General features: G+C 32.5%; 1 protein-coding gene across 4 annotated transcripts in view; it reads left to right on the top strand.

Annotated features, from left to right (window-relative positions):
• The window catches only part of ClC-a (chloride channel protein 2), a 546,687-nt gene that overhangs the window by 335,300 nt on the left and 184,345 nt on the right, over window positions 1-27,042 (top strand). For 3 of the 4 annotated variants that reach the window (XM_089595611.1, XM_023391243.2, XM_089595610.1), the window contains exons 3-6: window positions 12,867-13,130; window positions 13,613-14,081; window positions 14,157-14,391; window positions 14,601-14,763. In XM_089595611.1, the coding sequence (XP_089451737.1) occupies window positions 12,867-13,130; window positions 13,613-14,081; window positions 14,157-14,391; window positions 14,601-14,763 (1,131 nt within the window). The remainder of the gene's footprint in view (window positions 1-12,866; window positions 13,131-13,612; window positions 14,082-14,156; window positions 14,392-14,600; window positions 14,764-27,042) is intronic. The other variant, XM_089595612.1, reaches the window with a different exon arrangement.

The following is a 27,042-nucleotide window of genomic DNA, read 5'->3' as shown; positions in this document are numbered from 1 at the left end:
CATAACCGTTGGTGCATTAATGCACGTAATTCATTACTTAACTACCACTCACAGACGTTAAAGTTTGAGTACTTATTGATTATTAAATTATATATTTATCCGTGTGCGTAATAATAATTTGTAAATAATAACCGTAGACTACCTGTAAAACAAAAGAAGATATTTTCTTGCTTTAAAATTCAATAATTATTGAACAATCGTAAAATACAATAATTTGTTTATAAGACTTGTTTTATAACAATTGCAGCCAAAGCTTTTGTTAGACAAAAACATTCTTTCCAATAATTAGACTATATTTGTAAGCGATTAAAGCGATTCCCTTCCAGGTGGCAGAAATTTTCTGATTTACCATTTTTTCGTGCTTTAACTACCGGACTATAAGAAAATGACTGTAATGTCTGATTAATAAATTATATATAATCTCTTGTAATTTATTATAATTTTTTTAATATTATGTATAATATTTAATCCAAGATGATAAACTATTAACAACAAATTTTATAGTGATGTTTTTTTAAACTCGAATGTAATGGAAGTTATTTGCATATTTTTCAGTTGAAAAATATAGTATTAGCATCACTTTATTTATAATTGAGTTTTGTTGTGGAATAAGGTCTAGTTTAATTATCAAGACAAATTTCTCACAATAAAGACACTTGATTTTGTACAGAATTAAAACGAGAAGCTGGTTCAAAAAGGCAGTACAAGTCCTTGCTCGCACAGAATTTTCCAAAAAATAAATATTATAATTTCCTGTGCCATGAAAAACCGTGGTACAAAGCCTAAAGTGCATGTACACGATCTTTTCTTTTCATTGAGGGTTTAAAGAACAAGAAAAAGTTTATTTCAAAGGTGTGCCTTGAAAAAATTTAATTATTTTTTGGGACGCGTAAAGGCAAATTTGGATTGAATTTCCTCATATCCATTTTAAAAAAGTTTTTGTTTCAAATATGCCAAAGAATATGAAAGTATCTGTTTATGACTTAAAAAATTTCGTAACTAATTCGTTTAAAAAGAATTTGTTAAAACAATACCTGACCATATTTTGGTCTGGCAACATATACTTATTTATGTATAGTAGCACATTCTTAAATGCGATAGCCTCAAAAAGTTTTGTCCAAATTTCTCCTGTTTAATTTCTGATTTGCCCTGGACTAAAATACTGTTTTTAAAAAAGCTGTTATAATATTAGCTGTTTTATCAAATTTAAACTCTTAAAATATAAAATTGATGTTTTTAAAAAGACTAAATCGACTTTAAATCTTTTGTAAAGTATAAAAACCAAATTTCATGTTTTAGAAAGATTAAATTTTTATTTTCGTCTTTTAAAACTTATAAATGACCCGAATTAATGTTCTGAAAAGGCTAAACTGATATTTGTTCTTTTTTAAGGTATGAGCTATTAAATTTTGTCCTTCAAAAAGACCGAATTCTATCGTTTCGTCTTTATGTAGAAATTCTATGATTTAGCCTTTTAAAAGTCGAAATCGACTAATTTCGTCTTTCTACCGCCCAAATTTAGTCTTTTGGTTTAGAGAGTATGTTAAATCTTTTTTTTAAGTATTTTATAATTTAAAAATTTTGTGGAAATTTGCAACGTGGTAGCTAAAGCCATCACATGACTATATACCTATATTTTTGAGAGAGTCATCGGTAGCTACCATAATTGTATATAGAATTTCTATATATACCTTTATGACACATTACTTTATGTTTGCTTCGGTATCGCAGACTATGAGCCAAGAGAAGAGAAAAGAATCAAAGACAATAAGAAGACTTAAGTGTGTGTGAAGTATGATTGGATTGGAATGTGTGTGTCAGAGAAAGGGGGAAAATAAAGAGAAGCTCGCATCGAGGACTTAGATTTTGAAACTTCCGTTGGAGGTTTTCAGATGCAAAGGGAGGGGCACGCGCACCTATGCAGGTCGACTGCATAGCATAGTTAGTATTGCATCAGGCATCAGAGGGAGTAGAGTGTACAAGTGAGAGCTGGGAAATTACAGAGAAATTGACAGGTGAGATAGAAAACAGCGGATAAGAGCAGATAGAATCAGATATAGAAGAGGACAGAGGGAAGAAAGAGATTAGCGAGTAAATAAGGATTAGTGTAATAGAGAATAGAGTAGAGGATAGGGAAAGAAAAAAGTGAGAAGAAAGTAGAAAAGTAGCCAAGAGAATCGCCCGAGGTTAACCATGCCGCCAAGTCATCGCTACAATTTGGACGAGCTCCAGGTAGCACCGTACCACATTGAAGATAGTGAAAAGGTAAGTCTTCTGTAAGCAGTGCACTGAGTCGTATCCAAATGACCAAGCAAAAGTGTTCCATCTGGTGTGTGGATTTGGAATCCCTGTAAAGTAGATAAAAACTAGCGGACGAGAAGATAAAATTAATTTTATTGGTTGTTTAAAAATTTGAGTAACCAATGAGATTAAAAAACATCTACACTCATATCTCTATGTACGTATACTGTATATACTGTATATACTGGGGCTTGTTCATCTGGATACGCGAAAGTGTTCCAGACGATCTAAGTGAGTCTGTGGGGGGTGGGTGAGTGTGTGAGGATAAAGAAAAAGGAGAAAAGCAAAGGTGTGTGGGTGTGCGAGGGTATAATGAGTTGCATGGGTAGGAGTAGAAGTGTCGCTAGAATTTTCATAGAGTTGGTGACACGCGTGCCCAGATAAAATTTTTGAAAAGTAGTGTGTTTGTAGAAGTAAGTTGAATATTAAGGTAATGCTTTAGTTTTCACTTGGCTTTTTTAAGTTTAATAAAATAGAAATTTAAAAGTTTTGTTGAATTTAACGAAGTTAAAGTAAAAGTATTTTAAGTTGATTAAAAAAATGTCTATTTACTTATAACATTACATTCTGATACTAAAATAATCACTCCTGAAGATATAAAAAATTGAATATCTGCTTCGACTACTTCAAATAAATAAGACTTACAAAATTAATTATTAAACACATGATACATGCTCAACACATATTTAATAAGGCAATTAATAATTTTTTTACGAATAAAAAAAAAACCAGCACACTATAGCAACCTTAAAGCTAGTGTAAAAACGTGCTAAGAAAAATATACAGATAAAAAAATTATCAGGAGAGTGGTGAAAAGTGCCTGATAAAGGCTAGCATAAATATTGGAGCGTTCCTAAGATAATGTGTTTAGGAATTGTAAGGGGACACAAAAGCTTTGTTAAAACTATAACAAATGCTGGAAGGGAAGGTGCAAAAAGTAATACAATTAAAAATGACATGAAAACTGGTATAATTTTACCTCAGAGATGGGGCTAAAGGGTAGCCAGAGGGAGATTTTTGAAATTTTGTTGGGTTACACCATTCAACTCATAAAAGTAAAATTTCAATTCAATAAAAATAACGTTGAAACTGTTAGAATTTACTTCATTTAAGGGGAGGTAGAAGGGGTGCCGAGAAGTGGTAGAGAGGATGGAGGAGGGTTGTGTGGAATGACTTTTTAAAATAACTACACAATATAGTAAGGTATATATGTATACCTTGTCCTTCCTATGTACAGAGATGGAGAGAAAGAGAGAAAGTGTATAATATTCGATAGTGTATAAAGAAAGAATAAACAGCGTGGGCGCGCTACGAAATTCATATCAGTAATTTTATCGTAATAAATGTCCCCTTTGCCCCTCTACTAGTTTCCATTAAGGAGTGTTGCCAGACACCTGTGGCAGACCTTCTGGGAGGAGAATAATACAGTGTGTAGAGACTAGGTTAATGACGTACGTGAGAGTCTTAGGACAGAATATTAGGGCAGCCGTTCACAAGTTCAAAAATTTTCGTCACAAACTCCCAAACTTCTTAGAGTTACAAAAAATTAAAACTTATATTTCCTAAATTACCACTTCGCAATTTGTAACAAAAAAATTATGCTAATATTCCTACAATAAAGTACGATATTTTAAGGTTTGTTGTTACCGGAAATGGTCACAAGGCCCTTTATTTTTCTTCCCTTATCGCGCCATCAATATTGGTCACACATGGTCCATTATACGGACCGAGTTATATCCAATTTACATGCTCATTTCAACTACAGAGATGTTCTTAAATCTATCTAAAGAATTCAAAGATAGGTGGAAAATGCTGCTTTTTTTGGGAGCAATTAATTAGAAGCATGTCAAATAACTGGCAGTGCGAGAGTCTGCACCTGGTCTGCTTCCAGGATCTTGTGTAATTCTGATGCATAGTGAGTGCATAAGACGCTTTTCGGTGGATTTGTGCAAGATTCGCGTGCAGGCGAGTGCCCGAAACTCTTGCGTAAGAAATCTGACGATCAGTCAACGGCGTTATCATTCTGACTTGATGCACTTCCACTTGCGGCAGATTTTCAGTAGATTTGCGTGCCGGCAAATGCGCCAGATCCTTGCGTAAGAAGTGCACAAATCTGACGATTACTCGAGGACGTTATTTGTCTTGACTCGATGCACTCCCGATGGCGGCAGATTTGCGTAAGATTTGTGTGCAGGTGAGTGCGCAAGACTCTTACGTAAGAAGTGCACAAATCTGACTGTCAATCGAGTTCGTTATTATTTTTATTCGATATACTCCTCCTTGTTGCAGAATTTTGCAGAATTTTGCAGAATTCTTGGGAGACAATAATTAACACAAGCTGTTTTACCCTTGGTATTGACTTAATTTGGTTGTAGTTTTTGCTGGTGTAGAAAGTGTGAGGAAATTTCTCAAGTGAGATTTTTAAATCCGAAATTCCTTGAGATTTTTTACTATGATTGTGCGGGACATTTATTTTTGTGCATTAAAATTTTTTTATGTACAATCAGCACCTTCAGATTACAAATTTCCTTTATACAAGAAAACATTAGGAATATATTATGAGTACACTAGTTTTGCTAATTAATTAAGGAGGTTTGGAAGAAAACTTTTAAATGGAGAAACGTGCCAAAAAAATGTATGTTATATTCGAGCATGTTGGGAGTGCCCATGAATTTTTTCAGATTTTTCACCAGAAGAAGTTTTTAAGAAAAAAATTATGAAATATTGACATTTTAACACGGTCTCTTATGAAAGAGCAAGGTTGGGTTTGCCTTTTAATTAAAATTAAGGTACATTCTAAACGTATTGAAATAAAAAAAAAGTTTTCATACATAACTTAGTATAAAAGGAGGATGCTTGACAAAAAAAATCAAGCCTTGACACACACTTTTCTAAAATATACGCAGTTACAGTTGTACAGTTTCAAGTTTGTAAAGTGCAAGATGAGGTACACCGTAAAGGGGGCCCAGATGCGTGGGCAAAGGGGACTCCCCGTTTCTCGCCTCTCTGAATGATACTCCCAAACCTCTTTAAGGAACTTTTATTGTATCGGCAAAAAAAAATCAGTTACCGATGTATTTTATAGCATTAGAAGTAAAAATAGTTCATAATTACAAAATGTATGTACATGTGTGCGTATATATGTGATCAGTCATGTCTCAGAGCCCTGGGGTCCAATTTCAATTATTTCGGGCTTAAACTTAATCTTTCTGCATACTTATACCGGCATCATACCAAGGTTGATGCTGTTCGTTTTTGACACGGTTTTTTAAAATATTATTTTGCTTTTAAAATTATTTTGATTTATTGAGTATAGAATTAACACTTTTTTATATTTTCAATCCTTTTGAAAGGTTTTTTTATTACTTTGAATGTGTACAAAAATAAAATTTCAAGATTTGTTGATGTGTCAGGAAAACACTATAGATAACAAAAAAACATACTTACACTTTTCTCTGATAAAATTTGGATCAAATGGAATTCAAATAATTAAGTGGCGCGAGAAACATAGATATATAAGATTGTAAACATAAATAAAATATGTGCTATAATGAAATCACTAGTTAACAAATTGATCCAAATATATTGCAAAATAAAATTGTCAGTGGGTGTCATGGCAGGAGTGTGAGGTGCAAATATGAATATTTGGAGTGGGGGTATGAGTGATTCTCACGATGAATACACGCTATAAAAATATTGGAGAAAACAAGCGAATTGTTTCTTACTAAGTAGTGTGGTCAGAAAGGCCAAGATATCGTGACAGTGAGGTTGAAATAGTGAGCCGAAAGAACAGTCTCATTAAATAGAGAAACAGATAAACGTGTATACAACGACAGTTACAAGAGCGTAGGATTGTGAATAATTTACCAACACAAATAGTTCATTTTAAACTAAACCCTAACAGTATGTTTTTCGCTAACAATTTCTTATGATTTATATAAGAAAAATTGTTATCAATAAAAATTATACCTGTAGATTATATTTTTTACAATGATATTGCAAATAAGTGTTAGGCTACAAAAAGCTAAAAATGAATGGGGTGTTGAAAAATAGTGTTATACATTTTTTATAGGAAAAAAGTACAAATCCACGATTTATGCACTTCTTACACATGGATCTAGTGCACTCACCTGCATGCTAGTCTTGCACAAATTTTCCGCAAGCAGAACTGCGTCAAGTCAGAATGGTAACCATGGTGTAATAAATACATACGATGGGCTCTTCAGCCACCAAACCGATCAGTCAATTAGGAGCCTTGGAACAAGCGACATTCCATGTTGAATATTCCACCAATGAGTGTTGAGAGCGCGTTGCTCAACAACTTACACTTTATTGCCAAAAATAAATACAACTTACCTGAAAAATCAGTATTAAATTAAAAACCTCGTGCGTACGATAACGTAAATTAGATTGCCAGAGATGAACGAAAAAACTTATTTCTGATGTTAAAAATTCTTATAAATAGAAAAAAATTGTAAAATTTGTTTGTTGAAATATTAAATATATTGTGTTCTTTGTATATCTCACAAATAATCAGACGATTATATAGAATTATATTTATATATAAAATATTGCACTAACAAATTTTAATTATAATAATTATCGATAAAATTTTCAACCCTGTACTCTTGTTTACGTGTAGCAGTAGTTAAGCAATGCACTCTCAACGCTCATTGGTGGAAAATTCAATGTGAAAGGTCGCTTGTTCCAAGCATCTTGATTGGCTGATCGGTTCGGTGGCTGAAGAGCCCACCTTATGTATTTATTACACCATGATGATAACGCACTTAACTGGCCGTCAGATTTATGCACTTCTTGCGCAAGAGTCTTGCTCACCCGTTGTGCATCAGAATGACGTAAAATCTTGGAAGCAGACTAGATGCAGACTTACACAATTTTTCTGTCGATGTGAATCTTGTGCGAGAAGTAGGTAAGAATTGCAAAGACTATTCTACCAGGGTATGATATTGTTTCTTAGGAGTTTTCACGCTTGTGCCGAAAATAATAAATTTTTATGAGCAGCTCACGAGCCATGTGTTTATTATTTACCTAACTTTTTCCATCCTTTGTTCCCGTGGAGTAAAAGATGACAAAAAGTAAGATCAGTTTCATGTCTTAATTTTTGCAGTTAAATATTTGATTTTCAAATTTCGTACATATCATTGTGTTAGCTTCCACATTTTTTTCATTCGCATCGCTGCTTCTCTTTTTTATAGTAAAAAATCAGTTAGCCTCATCACTTGGAGGCAGTTAGCGGAGTGGCAGAAAATTGCCTCTACTACAATTTATTCACTACATACATGTAATACTATTCCAAAATGAAAGCGGTACTAGTGGGTGTTAACTATTTTAGACAAGAATCATAGGTTTCAGTTTCTTACTCTAGTTATCATGATTTAATCGTGTTATTTTTATAGTATGATCAAAATAAATGTTATAACAAATCTGAAATCCACTTTTATATATCTTCATTTTTTAGTGTTAAATCAATCATTATCCACACATTATGTGTTTTGCGACATTTTTAATATATTTTATGGACCAAATTGTAATCATCAATTTTGTAAAGTATGAAATAACACAAGCATTAATTACGACATAAGGGTTTCCCCCAATTAAAAGTGTCTAATGAAAACTGATAAAAATTTCTTTGTCTGGTTCTAGTTGGTTTTTGCACTTACAAGGGGGCACTTCTATGACCTAGAATTCATGATATACGCTTTACATTTATATTGATATTCTTCTATTTATTATATTTTCTTGTAATAAAAAAATCCGTCCAACAGAAAATTCAAGGGTACACATTTTCTTTATACATACATATATTTCATTTTATAAAAAATTTCTATTTGGAACACGAAAATTCAAATTTGAACGCCACGCGCGGGAAATGTGCGTCTAGTACGTTAAAAAAACGCTAGAGCGCGTTTATCTACAGAAGGAAAAACCTGCTACTTAAAAGGAAACAACGCAGGCATAAAAGGCGCTGGCGCCCAATGTAAAGAAGTCCTCTTCCAGTGAACCTGGGACGCGGAGATCCACGGTCACCCAGACCTGGAACTCTCTCGTGCACTGGTACATTACCACGACAAGCACAAGGTGAGAGAAGGAGACCAAGTACGAAGGCCAAGAGCTGAAAAGTAAGGTTGCACACCACCTATAGGTAACCCTTCCACTAACCGCTTCCTACTTGGACTTTCGGTGCTCGACCGCTTCAAGCGTGAAAACGACGCATCCCCAAGTAGTCAAGGCACTAGGGTTAGCGACCACATTCTTAGGTGAAGTTCCTGGGTCGACGACTTGAGCAGTGCTCAAGACATCCAAGGGTTCTGAGAACAACCTAACTCTACGTGACTTGGTAGGATAGGTAGTTACCTAGCATTAATCTTCCGTGGTTGTACTCAAAATTCGTTCTAGTCTAACCCAATGTGTGTAAGTGGAGATATAATGAAGGGAATATTTGAATTTGAATTGTCGCTTATGTAAAAATTTCTGTTTGATAAATGCAGATACATTTTAAGAAAATTCTAAATTCTCGAGTATATTATATATTGTCTTTTTGCATTATTAACTTAAAGAATCGCGATCACTTAGTACATGTAGAAATCGAAGATTTGATTTTCTTAGAATTTAATGATAAAATAAATATTAGATAATTAAAAATAAGAAGAAATTGATTGTACTTATTTAAATAAACCGTTCCCCCCACATATGATTGTGAGTTTCCTTTTTAGAGTTCAAGAATAAAAACTAGAATAATAACTGTTAAGATTTTCATGAAATTGTTCTAAGTAAACTGAAAATATTGTCTGTACCCAAAAAAGGGCAGCAATGAATTAAAAAAGATAAAGACATTAAGGGAATATTCATGGAACGATAAAAATCAATAAAGCAATAATCAAAAACAATTGCTGTACATCGTGCAGGATTTAATTGATCATTTAACAGATAAATTTTAAGACTTGACAATAATTATTTCAAATATTTTATATAATTGGCAATCTGAGCAACTTCGCTCTTTTACACAGGGCAACGGACCCGCCCTTCGACATATAAACACTAACATTGTTTGTGTGTTGGTTCTTAATCTTAGAGTTTTCTCGGTACAGATAATATTCTTAGCCGATTGTTACCACCACCAATTAACTGGGGTTATACTCAAAGAAAGGGAAGTCGTAAAAGGTCCCACCAATTATTATCAAGTTTTAAAATTTATCTGTTGAATAATCAATTTATTCTTGTACAATATACAGCAATTGTTACTGATTATTGCTTTATTTATTATTATCGTTTCCTCAGTATTCCCTCAAGTTAATGTCTTTATCTTTTTAAACTTATTTTTGCCTTTTTTTAGGTACAGACAGTATTTTCAGTTTATTTAAAACAATTTCATAAATATCTTAACAGCTATTATTCTAGTTTTTATCCTTAAACTGTAAAAAGAAAACTTGCAATTATATGTGGAGGGGAAGGTTTATTTAGATAAGCACAATCAATTTCTTTTTCTATTTAATTATTATGTATTTATTTAATCATATAATTTTAAGGAAATCGTATCTTCAATTTCTACATGTATTAATTATATTTGAGTAATCTTGATTCTTTATGTTAATGATGCAAAAAGAAACTATCTGGTATACTCGATAATTTAAAATTTAGAATTTACTTAAAATTTATCCCCATTTGACTATTCAAATTTTACATATACAACAGTTCAAATTTGAATTTTCTCTGCTTAATATCTCCGCTTAAACACATAAGGTTAGACTAGACCGAATTTTAAGTAAAACCACGGAAGATTAATGCTAGGTAACTACCTATCCTACCAAGTCACCTACGTAGGGTGAGGTCGTTCTCAGTACCCTTGGGTGTCTTGAGCACTGTTCAAGTCGTCGACCCAGGAACTTCCCCTAAGAACGTGATCGCTAACCCTAGTGCCTTGACTACTTGGGGATGCGTCGTCTCCATGCTTAAAGCGGTCGAGCACCGAAAGTCCAAGTAGGAACCTGTTAGTAGAAGTGTTACCTATAGGTGATATGCAAACTTACTTTTCAGCTCTTGGCCTTCGTACTTGGTCTCTTTCTCTCACCTTATGCTCGTTGCGGTAATGGACTGGTGCACAGAGAGTTCCAGGTCTGGGTCACCGCGGATCTTCCCATCCCAGGTCTGCTGGAAGAGGGAAGTCACGTAAAACACAATATCGTTTAAAATTTAACTTTTCTTATATTCATTTGCATACAAGCACAAGATAAAACATAAGTTAATTGACTAGTTAAATACTACCATCTGAATGGCAGAACCAAAACAGGGGGCTTTAAGTATTTTACATGGAATTAAAAAAAAATTAAAAATAAACTTTATATTATAATTCCACGTAAAATACTGAAACCCCCCTGTTTCAGTGTTGCCACTTAGATGGTAGGTCCTAATTAATTTATTTACTTACGTTTAATCTTGTGCTGGTAAAGGAATAAATATAAAAAAGCGTTAAATTTTAAACGTTATAGTGGCTTTTGTGATTTTCTAAGTGCAAAAACTAACTAGAGACAGACAAAAAAAAATTTTTTCAGTTTTTATTAGACACTTTCAATTGGGCCAATACTTCACAAGCCTTTTCTTAAATCAATATTGTGGGTGACGTATACACAACTAATTATAAAATAAATTTCAACTAGTTATGTCAGCATACGTAACGTATACAAGATCAATAATACAGATCTCGTCAAAGAAGGTAGTTGTTTTGATACAGATTTGATGACAGTGGGTACTCTCATATTGGCAAGGCTGGTAGCCTGGCAGCACGTCGTAATATGTCCATAATTTGTGTTTTTCTTATTAACGTATTATATTTATTTCTATGGTTTATTTATCAAATATAAAAATTTTCATTAAAACCACATTCAATTGCAATTGCTTTACCCTAAGGAGAGGGGACTTGTTTCAATGATAATTGCACCATCTTTGTACGCAATATCATTTTATAAGAGGTATATTTATAATTATACATTGTCTGTCGTGAAATATTACAGAAGTTTAACTTCATACTTCACTACCTTAAGCACCCACTGGTATTTTGCCCTTACATTGGTATCTGTACTTATCCTGTTGATATTCCATTTATCATCTCATACTGTTTGCTACTCGATTCCTCCTTCTGTCAATTGAATGTTAGCTCTTTGATGTGTATAATGTTTAAATCATTATGGTTAAGTTGTATTTATAATAATGACAAGTTACTTGTAGCGTACCTGGCGCTTTGTTTTGTGTCACTTATTCACGAGGAGTTCGCCAATCGTCCTCTATTTCAATCTGCCACTTGAATTTCGTATCTTTCTCTGTCCTATTTCCTCCAATTGGTGAGTGTAATCAGCATCTCGTATCACTGCTATCTTGTGTACCAACTTTTTTCCCCGTTTACTCTTTGTTCGTGTTTTTATGATCTTGGATGCTTCATCTGTTAATATACTTTTTCTGAATGTTACCAAATTGTTAAGTCTCTTTTTATTGATGAATACATTTAGATTATTCACTCTAAAGTAAAAATAATCTTTACGTCACTGGTGCTCGGTAAGTGAAACGTATACGCACCACATTTGGAGGTTAAGAAGTGCCCTAGATTTTACATCAACTGCCTTTGGCTTCACTTTGGGTGTTTACTCATGTGAAATCTGTGAAATTCATAATCTTGCTTACTAGGTGCGTTACTATTAAAAAAATCCATCAGTCATAAGTAGAGCTCTTTATTTATCAACAAAAATTAATGAGCTCGTAGCCTAATATTAAAAATTATAAACACAAAAATAAATACAGTCTAGAGATGTTTGTATACAATTCAAATCAACAACTTCTTATTTCTTAAAAGTACATTTGAGATAGTAACATCAAAGTCATCACAAATTTAAGTGACTATGTTTTCAACAGGGAAGTGTACAACATTTTATACCTGATCACTTAGTGGATTATGATCAGATTATTATTAAAAACGGGTATTTGTAAAATTTCTATTAACTTTGTAAAACACATTCTTTAATAAGGTTTCATTAAAATGGTTTTAATAATAGAACTAATTACTACATGTTTTAGTTATCAAACTACTAAAACTTTCTTGGCCAAAGTAGTTAACATATATATTTGTTGTTAAGTGTATGATTTAAAGTTTCTAGTAGTTCAACGTATATGTGTTTTAAGTAGAAGACAGATAGTGATTTGTGAAATATCAAAGATAAAGGTGAACAAAGTACAAAGCCAGATGTTAATAATAACCGTTATCTCACCCTATAAAATAAATAACGACTTAAAGAATTATGTGCTTATTTATAATGTGTATTTTTGTAATCAATTGTCTTGCAATTATAAATAACATAGAATATTACGAGTGAAGAAATGCATAGTAAGAAATACAATAGTATAATTTTTGATTTGTAATTATTATTTATAATAACCTTGCTATTTTATGAGCGTCATTAAACTTATTTATGCATATGACTTAAAATAAAAAAATTGAATAGACTAACTTGAAAAGTATAAGTATTTGACTTTAAAAAAGAATGATGGTATCTTCTCAGCTAGGATATGGCTGTATGAGGATCTTACATCCCACCCGGTTCTACAATACTTTGCCTGGGTATTCCTACCAGTGTGCCTCACCCTCTTCAGTGCCGGCTTCGTCCACATCGTTGCTCCACAAAGCATCGGCTCAGGCATACCCGAGATGAAGACAATCCTGCGGGGCGTTGCGCTCAAGGAATACTTAACATTTCGTACACTTGTTGCTAAAGTTGTTGGACTGACAGCTACTCTCGGTTCAGGTCTACCACTTGGGAAGGAAGGTGCATATCGATCACAGATTATAAATTACTTTTTCATTTGACAAACGTTAGTTTTTAAAAATGGGAAAACTAGTGTTGTCCGTTCAAGTAGAATCACAAAAATCGTATGAAAAACCCAAAATACATCCTAGTTAACGACACTTTTGCTTTTAATATTGTGGAATTTTCCCTTATGTTAAAATAGTCTCAGGTTCATTTAAAATATTTTCATATTTCACTTGAGTAACTGCAGGAAAAATTCTTCGTCAATTTAGTGTCATGAAACTTTCCCAGTTCTTTTTATTTGTGTTATTCAGTTGACCTTATGTGCAACTGATTTTACTATCTGTATCAAGTGAAGACAATCTCTAACTAACCAAGAAAATTTTTCAATTTCAAAATTTATTTATTTTTTTGCAGATATTAGAAAAAACAGACACATAACCTTCTAACAAAATTCATATTAACCTCCTTATTTTATATTATATTATTACTTATATTAGGTCCATTTGTACACATCGCCAGTATTGTAGCCACGCTTTTGTCGAAGCTAGTGACAGGCTTTCAGGGGATCTATGAGAATGAGAGCCGTAACTGTGAGATGCTGGCAGCGGCATGTGCCGTAGGAGTAGCTTCATGTTTCGCAGCTCCCATAGGTGGTGTTCTCTTCAGCATTGAGGTAACGACCGTATACTTTGCGGTGCGAAATTACTGGCGGGGATTTTTCACAGCTGTCTGTGGTGCCACCATGTTTCGTCTACTAGCGATCTGGTTCCAACGTGAAGAGACGATTACAGCCATGTTTATTACCAGCTTTACCATGGACTTCCCCTTTGATCCCCAGGAGCTCTTTGTCTTTGCTCTTATTGGTGTTGCTAGTGGTCTCTGTGGCGCATTCTATGTATGGCTTCACCGACAATATGTCTTATTCATGCGCCGCAACAAGAGCATGAACAATTTTCTCCAACAAAAGTAAGTTTAGCGTTGCTTATGTATAAGAAATTTAGCTGTTGTTAAGCCAATCGACCGTACTATCTTGTATTTCAGCCGTTTTTTGTATCCTGGAATTGTTTCGTTGGTTGTCTCTTCATTTTCCTTCCCTCTAAGTCTTGGACAGTACATGGCTGGAGTCTTAAACACGCACGACCAGGTCCATGGACTCTTTACCAATTTTACATGGACTAAACTCGATCTAAACGTAGAAGAGAGAAACATCATCAAATACTGGTCAACTGAACAGACTGATGTCTTCGTTGGTCTTCTGGGCTTTACAGCATTTACGGTAGAGTATACTTCAAAGGATATACATTTATAAGTGGTTCAAATCATAAGACTTTTTAAATAACTAAGTATGTTTAATACTTCCATTTGTGCTTTATAGTGTAGAGAATAAATGTGACCTATATATTCAATGATTATACATTCGGTCACAGTAAAAGCAAAAATATAAAACTATTGATCTCTAACAAATCCAATTTCCATCTATTTCAGTTCATCTTTTCTATTATTAGTTCTACCGTGCCAGTACCATCAGGAATTTTTATTCCAGTTTTTAAAATAGGAGCTGCTCTTGGCAGAGTAGTTGGAGAAATCATGGCTCTTCAGTTTCCCCATGGCGTGCGGTATGGTGGTGTCATAACGCCAATTGTACCAGGTACGCTTTTTAAGCTTTAATAATGAAATACCTCTGTACAAAAAAAAATAGTTTGACTTATACGAAAGATCTTTTTTGTTAGTGCCAGTCACTTAATAGTTGTATTTATATCTAATATGAAAAGAGAAAATAATCTTTTTTTTTCTAGCCCAATTTTCAAGTATATATACTAATTTTATAGTTTTCTTGTAAACAGAAATGTATAAAAAATTTTACTAAGTCTCGTTTGTGAAATCAAAATAAGGCCCTTTCATACAGATAGAGACAAACTTAAGACAAAGAATTATGAGTCAGATTTCTTACTATTTACTTGCCTTTTTTAGTTATAAATAATATGTGAATCACATCTACAAGAAAATGCTCAGAGCAAATAGTGTAATTGTCTTAAAATTGAAAATCTAAGATTAAGCAATAAAATACTAAGTGAAGAATATATATTTCTTCAGTATTCTTGTATAAAAGTACTATTCTGATTCATATGCGTTCAAAAATTTCTTCTTTCAAGTAAGATCTGGAAAAGAACTTATAGATTTGACAGTTTTTCTTTTAGCATTTTTCTACGTTTTAAACATTTTGTGAAGCCTACGTTTATACTGTACAAGAAAAATTAATCAATTTTATTACACACAATATGTAGGTTCTTATATGTATCCAGCAATGTAGGAGTATTGAGACATGAATTTAAATAGCTAACTGTGCCTTGGTAACCATCTACTATTTACGTTAAAGTAGAATAAGTCTTAAAATTAAAGAAAAAAGTTTATTTTGGTTTCATACGACATATTAGTTATAGTTTTATTGGATGTACATGGTTCTCGGCTATTGTTTGACCAAAAAATATTTTTATGAAAGCTGCTTTAATGATGTATAAATAAGAGATGTAAGACACAAATGCAAGCATCAGCATCCCTTTAATTTCAATCTTTAAAATATGTAGTCTCATTATTACTTTAGCTATGAGCCATATTTTGTTGTATTGCTTAGACAGCTATCTCGTAAAAACTATTAGCATGATATCGTGCAAGATATCCTTCACAAAAACTGATAGAATATGGTACGAGATTTCATGCCCAAATGCTCACATGATATGCTATTCGATATTAAGCAAGATTCCCAGCAACTAAAAAATGTGAAAGTATAAAATTTAACCTTAATATTTTAAAGTTTGTCCTGTGTAAATGGTGTTGTTTAAGTTCCAATATTAATCCTTTCTGGAGCTACATACTGGATGATTAGACTTACGAGGTGTGATCAAAAAGTAAGGTGACTTTTGATTTTTATGAGAAAATATTCATTTATTCATCTGAAGCTATGTTATACCCTTAAAATAATTCCCCTCAGATACAATGCACTTGTGCCAACGCTTTTTCCAGTCGTCAAAACACTTCTGAAATGCTATTTTAGGTATTGCTTTGAGCTCCTCCAGCGATATAGCCTTAATTTCCTCAGTCGTGGCAAATCTTCGTCCTTTCATGGGCTTTTTCAATTTTAGGAAGAGGAAAAAGTCGCTGGGGGCCAAGTCTGGTGAATATGGTGGCTGAGGCATGATGAAAGTACTGTTTTTGGCCAAAAAACTACTAACTAATAACGACTTGTGCGCAGGCGCATTATCATGGTACAAAATCCATGAATTTTCTTTCCACACTTCCAGTCGTTTTTTTCTTATGGATTCACGCAAACGCCACTTAACCTCAAGATAATACTTCTTGTTTACCGTACGACCTTGTGGTAGAAATTCTGCACAACGCCATGGTAATCAAAGAAAACTGTGAGGAAGACCTTCACATTCAAACGAACTTGGCGTGCTTTTTTCGGTCTTGGTTTTCCTGGACTCTTCCATTGGGATGATTGGGCTTTGGTTTCTATGTCATAACCATATACCCATGATTCGTCACCAGTTACAACTCTTTTAAGCAGATCCGGATCATTATTAACGTCATTCAACATGTATTGGGCAATGTTCATGCAATGCTGCTTCTGGTCAAAATTAAGCAATTTTGGAACAAATTTCACGGATACACGTCTCATACCCAAAACATCCGTCAAAATTGATTGGTATGAACCAAACAATATGTCAAGATCATCAGCTATTTCTTTAATCGTGATTCGACGATCTCTTAGCACCATTTTTTTACTTTCTGAACATTTTTGTCGGTGTTTGACGTGCTGGGTCGCCTAGAGCGAGGTTCATCATTAACATTTTCTTGGCCCTCTTGGAATACCTTATACCACTTATAAACACTTTTTTTACTCATAGTTGACTCACTGTAGGCCACTGTCAACATTTCAAGAGTTTTTGAGCACCTAATACCATTTTTACCACAAAAATTAATACAAACTCTTTGCTCCATTATTTTCAACAAAAAGAAATCGCCGAGTACGCAAACACGAGTCTAACCTTTAAGTCTCTCACATAAAAACAACACATGCTATAAAGTCAGAACTATAAAGAAATGATCGTGACTAGTGTTCCAACGTAATAAAAATCAAATAAATGAATAGAATATGAAGGGAATTAAAAAAATAAACCAGGGGGGATAAATGGGTCATGGGACCCACGGTAAGAACGAAGTTTTTTAAACATGACATAAGTATAAAAACACAATTTCTCAGGTAACAATGAGGTCGCCAGACCCGTAGAAAGAACGAAGCTCTATAAACGTTAGTACTGCATTCATGTAGTTCACTAAACAAAAACTTGAAAAACAAATAAAATAAAAAAATAAAAAAATCTTTCAGTACTCACAATGGTTGAACTTTGTGAGAACGTCGTTCCTAATGAATATCAATTTTAATTTTAATTTCAATACTAATAATTGCTAATAATTTTTGTCCTTAATACAGTACTCACTAAGTTCAACAATCGTGAGTACTGAACAATTTTTTTTTTTTTCTTCGTTTTTCAAGTTTTTTTTTAGTGAACTACATGAATGCAGTACTAACGTTTATAGAGCATTGTTCTTCCTACAGGTCTAGCGACCCCCTTGTTACCTGAGAAATTGTGTTTTTATACTCATGTCATGTTTAAAGAACTTCGTTCTTACCGTGGGTCCCATGACCTATTGATCCCCCCTGGTTTGTTGTTTTAATTCTCTTTATATTTTATTCATTTATTTAATTTTTTGTTTTTATTTATTGTTTAATTTAATTTTATTCAATGTCCTTTTTTTTAATTTTTTTTTTCATATTTCGTTTCATTACTTTTTTTTTTCATTTTTTTGTATTTCCTTTATTTCAATTCTTTGTTGATTTTTTTATTTATTCTTATATTTTTCATTCCCTTTTTTTTTTTTGTCATTTCTCGTTTTTTTTATATTTTATTTCATTTCATTCCATTTTTTTTAATACTACATTTTATTTGTTCATATTTCATTTTATTTCATCAGTTTTTTTTTTCATATTTTTTTTTTTTTTTTCATTTCATTTAATTTCATTACATTTATTTTTTTATTTTTTTTTTTATAAAGAATTAAAAAAGAAAGAATTTCTTAAGTTAAATTAAAATTGTTGTGAGAAAATAATATTAAAATTTGTTTGAAAATTAATTGCTTGGGAGTGTGAGCAAAGGTGTGCAGAAGAATAACACGGCACGGTTGGTGAGGATGACGGGGTAAGGGGGGAAACTTGAGAGGAAAAGAATTCGGGTAAACCACTTCCGTTTAAAAAAATCTGTCGGTTTTAAAATTCCAGCCCCCTGAGTACGCGACATAAAGAACTTCGTTTTAAAAAAATTTTCTAACTTAGAGTGTAAAGAGCGCGCGCAATTCAAAAGTTCACCTTTCTTTTGATCACACCTCGTATACTGGGTCCATTATAGAAATCTCATCTGAATTCATTGTGTTCGCAGCTGTAGATCCAGTATGGATTTATATTGACTAGAGTACTGGATTAAATTACGTGATATACCTAGCTATATCAAGCAGTTTGCTTTGATGTTTACTTTAATTTGTTTGTATAAATTTATATAGAATAATAAAATCTGAATCAAACATCGTAAAATTACTATTTGTTGAACAGTAGGTCTTACAGTATCAGCATGCTTAAAGCCTGTGGCATTGTACTAAGCTAAGCAAATAATTAATACTCAATTTTTAATTAATTATTAGATGTACAAGGGCTCACTTTTTTTGCTGAATGTAATACAAGGTAGACTTAAAATTACAAGTCATGCTTTTTCAATACGTTTCAAATGTGCTTTTTATTATTTTTAGTTAAGCATGTAAAACATTCATACTTTATAATAATTAATCATAATATTTACATATGAGTGCAAAAAGCCAGTACATAATGGAAACGGTCACAAGGAAAGTAGAAGATATTGACAATCTAATATTTTTATTAAAATAAGGAGTCAAATATTTTGCTTTGCACAATGACAAAAAATAAAATTTTACAACAGATACAGCTTATGTATTCAGTCTGGATCCATTATTTATCTTTTATATGAAAGTTATTATTATATTAATTATCATGAAATATGTAAAGTACCGTATTCAAGATGAATCCGTTATGGATCTACTGCGCGATAGATCTACACTAGATCCAGGTAATGGATCCAGTCTGGATCCAATCATCCTTACACCTTAACTCAGTCTCTATTCGGTTTGGAAATTACCTTTGACACAAATGTATATTTTTTTATTTAGTAAATACCACCAACTGCCTTTGATAAGCTTACAAAAAGGATTTACATTTTTTAAAGTTATTAATGAATGGTTAATGAACGTTTCATAAATAAACATTTAATATTTTTTCATCTCTGTTAAAATGTTTGTCAACAATAAATGTAGTAGTTAATCTTACAACTACTTACCATATGCCAATTTTACTGAAACATTACATAACTTCCTCATCCTGAAGAAAAGTACTTTATTATTAAGAGTGTAATAAATTTATTACACTTTTTCCAACAAAGTTGCACATTATTTTTTCTCCTTTAGATACATTAATAATAGAATCGAATACTGGCAAAGAAGAACTTTTATCACTACTAGCCTTCTACGTGGGCAGTCACGGATCAGTTATGATCCAGGTGAGGTGTAAAATTATATTCACTGTGTGCAGTAATTGAAAACAACACTACGCAAATGGCAAGAGTAAGCAATACTGGATAATACCAGTACAAAGCCTCTTATGTGCTGCAAACTTTGTAAATTGTTTTTCGTAGATTTAATATATTTTTCAAACGTAAAGTATCGATTTTCCGCGTTAAGAATTTGTATAATTTGTTTTAAGCACAAAGCAACTTTTTGCTGCACTATTAATTTATTTATTTATTTTTTCAACTCTAAAATAATAGATATTATCTCCTTAAAACAAATTCTTGACTCTAAAAATTGATATCTTAAGTATCAAAAATGCATTTATACTACAAACAACAAATAATAAATATTGCAGAAAATAACAGACTTGGTAATTGTGTTATTTAGCATTGCTATCGCCTCTTCTTGCGGAACAGATGGTACTGTTTCATATTACTGCACGTAGCGAATACGGTCGATGCTCCAGTACTGGATTACTTAAGGAAAGAGGCATACTTCTACTTTATAAAATCTAAGAGACTGTCAATTTCAATAAGTAGTGAAAATGTCGAAACTTATTAAGGGTAGGAAAATAACTTAGTAGTATATCACTCAAAAGGCAAGTGTACTAATTTCCAATCACGGTCATGTCCCAGTACCTTATTATATTTGATAGCATCATGTAAATTGTAAGATACAATTGGTTTTGAGACAGGAAAACAAGCAGGAATGAAATTATCAGTTTTACTTAAGAAAAATATTATTTCACTATACTGCACCAAACGAAAATCTCTTTCATCAGCACAAAATAAGAGAAAAATAGTAAACGGACCCCGTTCATATGTTGAAAAATGCGTTAGATTTCACGTTAATCATCCTTGGCTTCGTTTTAGGCGTTTATTCACGTAAAATATAAGACATTCTTAACCTCGCTCACTGGGTGCGTAATATACTATATTTATTGGTATGAAAATATAAAAGATTAAATGATTTATAGACTCTTTTAAAGTTAAGTCTGGGTGGTGTTTCTTGAAAGCTTTAAACCAGTGTCGTTTTGGTCGTTTGATTGTACAAGTATTTTTTTATTTTTTAAGCTTTCAATAGCACTTGAACATGATGACAAAGGACATTCTTAGTTATTGAAAATCCTTTGTTACTTAATGTAGTCATCCAAGTAACTAACTTTTGTTTCCTTTTCTACACTTAATATTGATGGAGGGCCTTTTGTTTACCAAATTCTGACTGGTTAGTATGTTTGTCTCTCAGAGTAGAAAATTGTACTTTAAATTCAGTACTGGCTTTTCTTAGTGATATTTTTTCATTTTTGACAGTATCCAAAGCTGATTTTAATGAGTCTAAGGAATACGGCTTGCTTTTTAATTTTTTTGTACAAATAGCCCTATGTACAGCATTTTTTCATACCACTTGTCTTTCTTTTATTTGGCATCACTGAAATATAAATGATTTTATATGTACGAGGTTAACTTTCATAATAATAGTTTTATTTTAAAATCACTCATTGAATAGGTAAATCTGTACTTACAAAACTAAGGTATATTTACAAACTCAGTGTGCGAGGACTGGTACACTACAACTTCGATCACTTAATTTTAAGTGGAATCTTTTCTAAAGTAGTTCCTTTCACCTAATAAACAGAAAGAAAAGACAATGTGATTAGAGAAAAAAACAACTATTATCTATAGTTAAATACATGAATCAAGCGAGTATCACTTTCGCTGTACTCAAGAAAAATTCAGTTAATCATACTCATTTTTTGCACTCAGCATTAACACAATACAAAAACAGTGTAGTTTACAGTCACCTACACATTAGACTTTTTTTGTATGGTTGAAAGGTAAATTAAAAATTTCCACAATTAGAGGTGTATTTTCATTAACAGTCAAGAAATCAAAAACAATTTTTACATAGAAAATTAGAGAAATCATGAGTTAGTTAGTTTCAAATAACTAGCAGATAGACTGACTATTGAGACATGATTAAGTACTGGAACATCGACCTTACACACCATGGGCGGAAGTGAAAAACACTCAGACTTCGTGGTTGTAATCCTTGGGTTTACCTTAGGTGAAATACACACGAAATCCGAATCATTCTTAACTTTACTGCTGTGGATGTGTAAAAAAATTTAAATTAGTTCATATAGTATTTGAATACATTAAATAAGTTTCTGCAATATCAGTTCAAGTGTGGAATAAAGTTTGTTCTTGATTTCTCAATTTCAACAACAAAATAACAATTTTCTTAAACCATTATCGAAACTAGTAAGAAACATTTTAAATAGAGAATTTTCATGAAATGCTCTTCAATATAGAGTTGAATTTAAGTAATTTTTTCTATAAATTTATGTATAGTAATTCTGTTTACATGGTTGAGTAAAAATAGGTTATTAAAGTGGTAAAGAAGAATTTAATTCTGATTTAATTTAGATCTATAGTTCTACTGCAATGCTAAGAGCGAACTATTTATACGTATAAAATTTAAGATTGAATGTCAATGCGTTAAGGAGGTTCAATCCCTCGCTATAGCCCATGCGACGCTCTTTATAGTTTAGTATGTTGTCTGTCTTTCTCGCTCTTCTGTGATAACATAAGCTTTTGCAGTTTTCACTTAGTTTCTTAATTAATACCATCTGTTACCAGTACTCTTGACATATTCAATAAAATTAAATACGATCATTAGGTATTATTTTATCTTTGACAAAAATTTTTATGTTAAGTTTATTGTTAATAAGCAAGGTGAATGCAATAGAAACGTTTTAAAAGACAACAGCCTATAAGCTCACATGCTAAAATTAGCAGTAGCTGGCTAGGCTGGTTCTGGCTCAACCTACGTGGAGCTCATACCAAGTACGTGATTTTTTTTTCCAGAGAAATTAACGAAAGTGTAAAAATATTTCTTTTTCTCTACCTGCATGCACTTCTTGCATTAACAAATGTAGAGCGTATTCTGGGTACGTGAATTTGTTTTTTTTTTTTTTTTTTTTTTTTTTACAGAAAAATAAAAGAGAGTGTATGAATATTTATTTTTCTCTCTTTGCCCACGCTGCTTGAATTGACAAGTGGATAGCACACACTTTGCTTTGTGTGCAAGTTCAGAATCTTTTTTTTTACCACTCTTATCTGACAAGCTGTGCAGTAAATAGTTCCTTAAAGCCAGTAATCAAAGAATTAAGGACTGAGTCATTAGTATAGCATAATAAGAGTTTGTTAAAATTTTAGTTTTAAACAAAACTTTAAGAAACTTACACGAATCATGACGAGTTTTTTACTAGTTCAGTATAAAAGGCTGACTTAAAACAACATAATATAAGAATTTTTCAAAATTTAAATTATAATGAAAAATCGGAACAGAAAGTAGAAAATACAACAGACCATGTTTAGTATTTATATATTCTCCAGTCAGTGCAGCAATAATTTTGATTTAATAAATAAGTTTATATAATTTTTCTAACAGTAAACGAGAAAAAATTTTGTAAGGGTGATTTAGATAAAAATTAAAAAGGAGTGGCGTTGGCTCAGTGGTAAGTGTGTTTATTACTAAAATAATACTGTTCTAGGGGTCGTGGGTTCGATTTCCGGTAAATACAGGTTTTTTGGAGAACGGTTTTCATCAGGAAAAGTTCCTATGTAACCCTGGCTGTTTCGAGACGGGTTTTTCCACGGAATTTTCCTTTTGAGTTATTTCATGGTTTCTTCCACAGGTCTTCGGGCCTAGGTAAATGCAAAATAGTGTTAGGAGGTATAGGGATTAGTGGATTTGATACGCCAGGCAGAGATTGCCAGCCTTACTAGTGAGGAGTGGTCCCTGAAACATGGGACTTTTCTGGAGATGCTAATTAGCCTGGAACCCGATACTTTGGCATAAAAGACGGGCTTAACCGGTGAGGAGTGGGCGTCCTAAAATACGGAAGCAAGTGGACTCAATGCACCATTGGCGTAGAGAGTGTCAGCTTAACTGGCAAAGTGTTGCACCGGAGATACTCGCACTATGCCTATGGATTAGGTATAACATTAGTAAAAAGGTTGGAAATAGGTGCGGCAATAAACCCCCACATACAGGTGGTAAGTGGGTGACCCCGGTGACTAACCTAGTACGCTGTTGCAGTAACCCAGTTAAAAAAAAAACTAACACTATATATTAGTTAAAGAAGTTTATTTTATAACTGCTCTTAAGAATTTACAGTACAAAATTTAATTCTTTTCTTTCATCATATGTTACACTACATCGAACACGTCGTGACCACTCATCCACGTAGGCTGTTGCGTTTGACGTTTTAGGCGTGCGTATGCTGCATAAAATGAATCGCTGCCTTGCTTTGATGACTTGAACGATGTGCTCCAAATAAACCATTGTTTTAATAAGTGTTTTATATGGCGGATTTTCAAGACTTTTGTTAATAAAAAATAACATGAATAAAAATTTATGTACATATTATACTTTCAGATTCACACATAAGACAATTATTATTCAAAGACAAAATCTGTTTCAAAGTGTATTAGAAGATTTATGTTTTTGTTAAAATCTACAACCACATTAAACTACCTATACCAGTTTTTGATGCACAAGATATACATTTTATTTTTTCTTGTTAGTCTTGCAATGGTGTAGCTATTTACGATATATTTCACATTTCATAAATATAAATATTTTAAAAAAAGCTACAAACAAAATATTTTATTTCTTTTACGAAGTTTCTAAGAAAAAGGATATACATTTTCTGCGAATATTTTTTCCACGCTTGGAACTTTAATGATTTTTTAGATGACCCACCTGCAGCTAATTCATTTCATTGACGTTATTATTATTGAAATAATTATTTATAGTAACAAAATAATTCTTTAGTTGACTCCATGCAAGTAAGTTTAGAACAACTCCTTCTAAGAATTGTCTTTTAGAAATCTGTAATAAAGGTTCAAAACGTAGGTGGATGGTACTGAAGTGCAGACCCACTAGGATTTTTTTTGTAGCCAACTTGTTGAGTAGGTAGATATAAATCATAAGCTTCATACTAGATAATATTTCAGTTTCAGTCAATATTTGTTGGATTTTCAATAAAGTTTTCTGAATTCAACTGTTAAAGAACAGTTTTCTCAGTTTGCTCCAAGTAGAGCCATTTTTATATAAAATATCTACTGCTTGAACTCGTAGGATGTTTTGCAATAATCAATATTTTTGTACTCCTGAAACAATTTTTTTGTTATCTTTGACAGCAAAGTTTGTAGTGTACGTCCACTTTGTAAGACGTAAAGTGACAAATATACGGCTGCTGGACTTCTTTACGTCCACTGAGTAAGACGCTTCTATGAGGTTCATGCTCTCAAATTCACACTGATTATCTATCTTTACATGTAAGATAAATAACGAATATTTGCATGTATTTATGTGTAGTGGCCAAGTGGTGTAGTTGTATTTTTTAACTGCTAGACACATGTGCGCATTGTCGTCTTACCTTTTCGGAGCCTTCTGCTACTTATCCGCCTTTGGCGTTGCGTCGAGTGTCAAATCAGTTCGCGCCAAATTAATATAATCATAATTAATAACTTATCATAGCGTTGCTCGGGTTTTTACTTTCTCTTACTTACCGTTCACCGTATGATCTGTTTTTCGTTTCTTGTGTACATGTACTTAAAATTACCACAACGGGCTTTTTTTAAAAACTTTATTTCAAGTTTGATGTTTTTTGTAGATAATGGTGAGTAAATTTTCATGGCTATAAGACGTTGTGGTAAATCAGTGACTGTCTAATTCCTCACAAAGTATATCTATATTCAGTATGTACATTGATATACATGCTGAAATAATTGGCACGACCGAAAGATCGATTACGAAAAAAACATTATAATTGGGCACATTCGAATATCTATCGTTCATTCATTTGCACTCCATTAGGATCTCAGTGTATAGAGCGCACAATTCACTGAATGATTTATTTGTTCCTGTGTTAACCAAATCCACCTACTAAACAAACTTTCCTATACGGGGTGACGAAATATCGTATACGTCACTTGGCCGTAAGATGGCTGATAAACGGTCACGTAATGTTGCCCTCGGCTTCACCTCAGACGACACACTCCACGCAGCCGTACATCAGCCACTTTATGGTCTCATGACGTGATATACTAATACAAGAAAATACTATCCGTCACTGTCTATAACATCCAGACATCTGGTTGGTTTTCAAAGAGATTATGTACTCAATCGACAAATGTACTATACCTTCTTGAAAATTTTTACCAATACAATAGATTTAACGTGTTTAACGCGTTTGTAAATTTTCACTTTAAATGTTGGATAGTGTTATGAAATTCGACATTCAAAATACTCATATCTTCTGTTTCATAAAATAATTTAAAACATAGTGATAGTCGAAGCACTAGTAGTCAAACATTAAAATTTGTTCCATCGTTACGAAATTAGATATAAAATTGTAAGAAGAATATAAATGTAACATGATTACACCCAAAAGTCTTGACATAAAGTAAAGGGAAGAATTATGATTTTATAGCAAAATATCTTACTTTGGCTTTCCTTTAATATTTTGAAAAGTTTTGTTTGGAAAGAATAACGTTTCAAATAAGAGTTATCCCGGTAATAATAATGATTATGGACTCAACATAAAAAACAATCTGTTGAAACTAGCACAAAAAGCTTTTTAAAGTACCAGAAAATAATAATATTTGGAGGGCTTTTAAGTGCGATAAGTGCGTTGAATTTAATAAAAAATAAAGTGTTTTATAGTCTTTTGAAAGTGCGTTCAGAGTCTTATTACGACGTGCGATGTATAGAAAAGTCAGTGTTTGTGACGTTAACTTAACAATTTTACATTAACGTAATCAAAAATTACAACTTAACACCAGCCAACTTTGCGAGATACTGCATATCATGATTAGTCCCCAGGATCAAACACGTAACAAATAATAACAATCTATTAAAAAACTAGTAAGTTATATATAATTTCCATATGTCATAACCTTGATACTACGAGACGAATCAAGATCTCATTTGCTGGAATGGGCTGCTATTAACTTTGCATAAAAATATTCAAAAATTTGTATTAATAAATGTGTTGCTTAAGATCGTAATTTTTTTCATTCACAACTGGAATAATTGCAGAAAATTAAATTTCATTATGCTTGTTTTCCATAAATTTATGAATAAAAAATTATTATGATCTTTGCATTTATCAACTTTTATGGTTAGGCATTTAGCTCATACTCTGATTCATATGCAAGTCTGA

Source organism: Copidosoma floridanum, unplaced genomic scaffold, assembly GCF_036245765.1.
Source record: "Copidosoma floridanum isolate Cflo_tuat_1 unplaced genomic scaffold, Cflo_Japanese_pri ptg000026l, whole genome shotgun sequence".
NCBI lineage: Eukaryota > Metazoa > Arthropoda > Insecta > Hymenoptera > Encyrtidae > Copidosoma > Copidosoma floridanum.
Note: the sequence above shows the minus strand (reverse complement) of the source record. Positions and strands in the feature narration are given on the sequence as shown.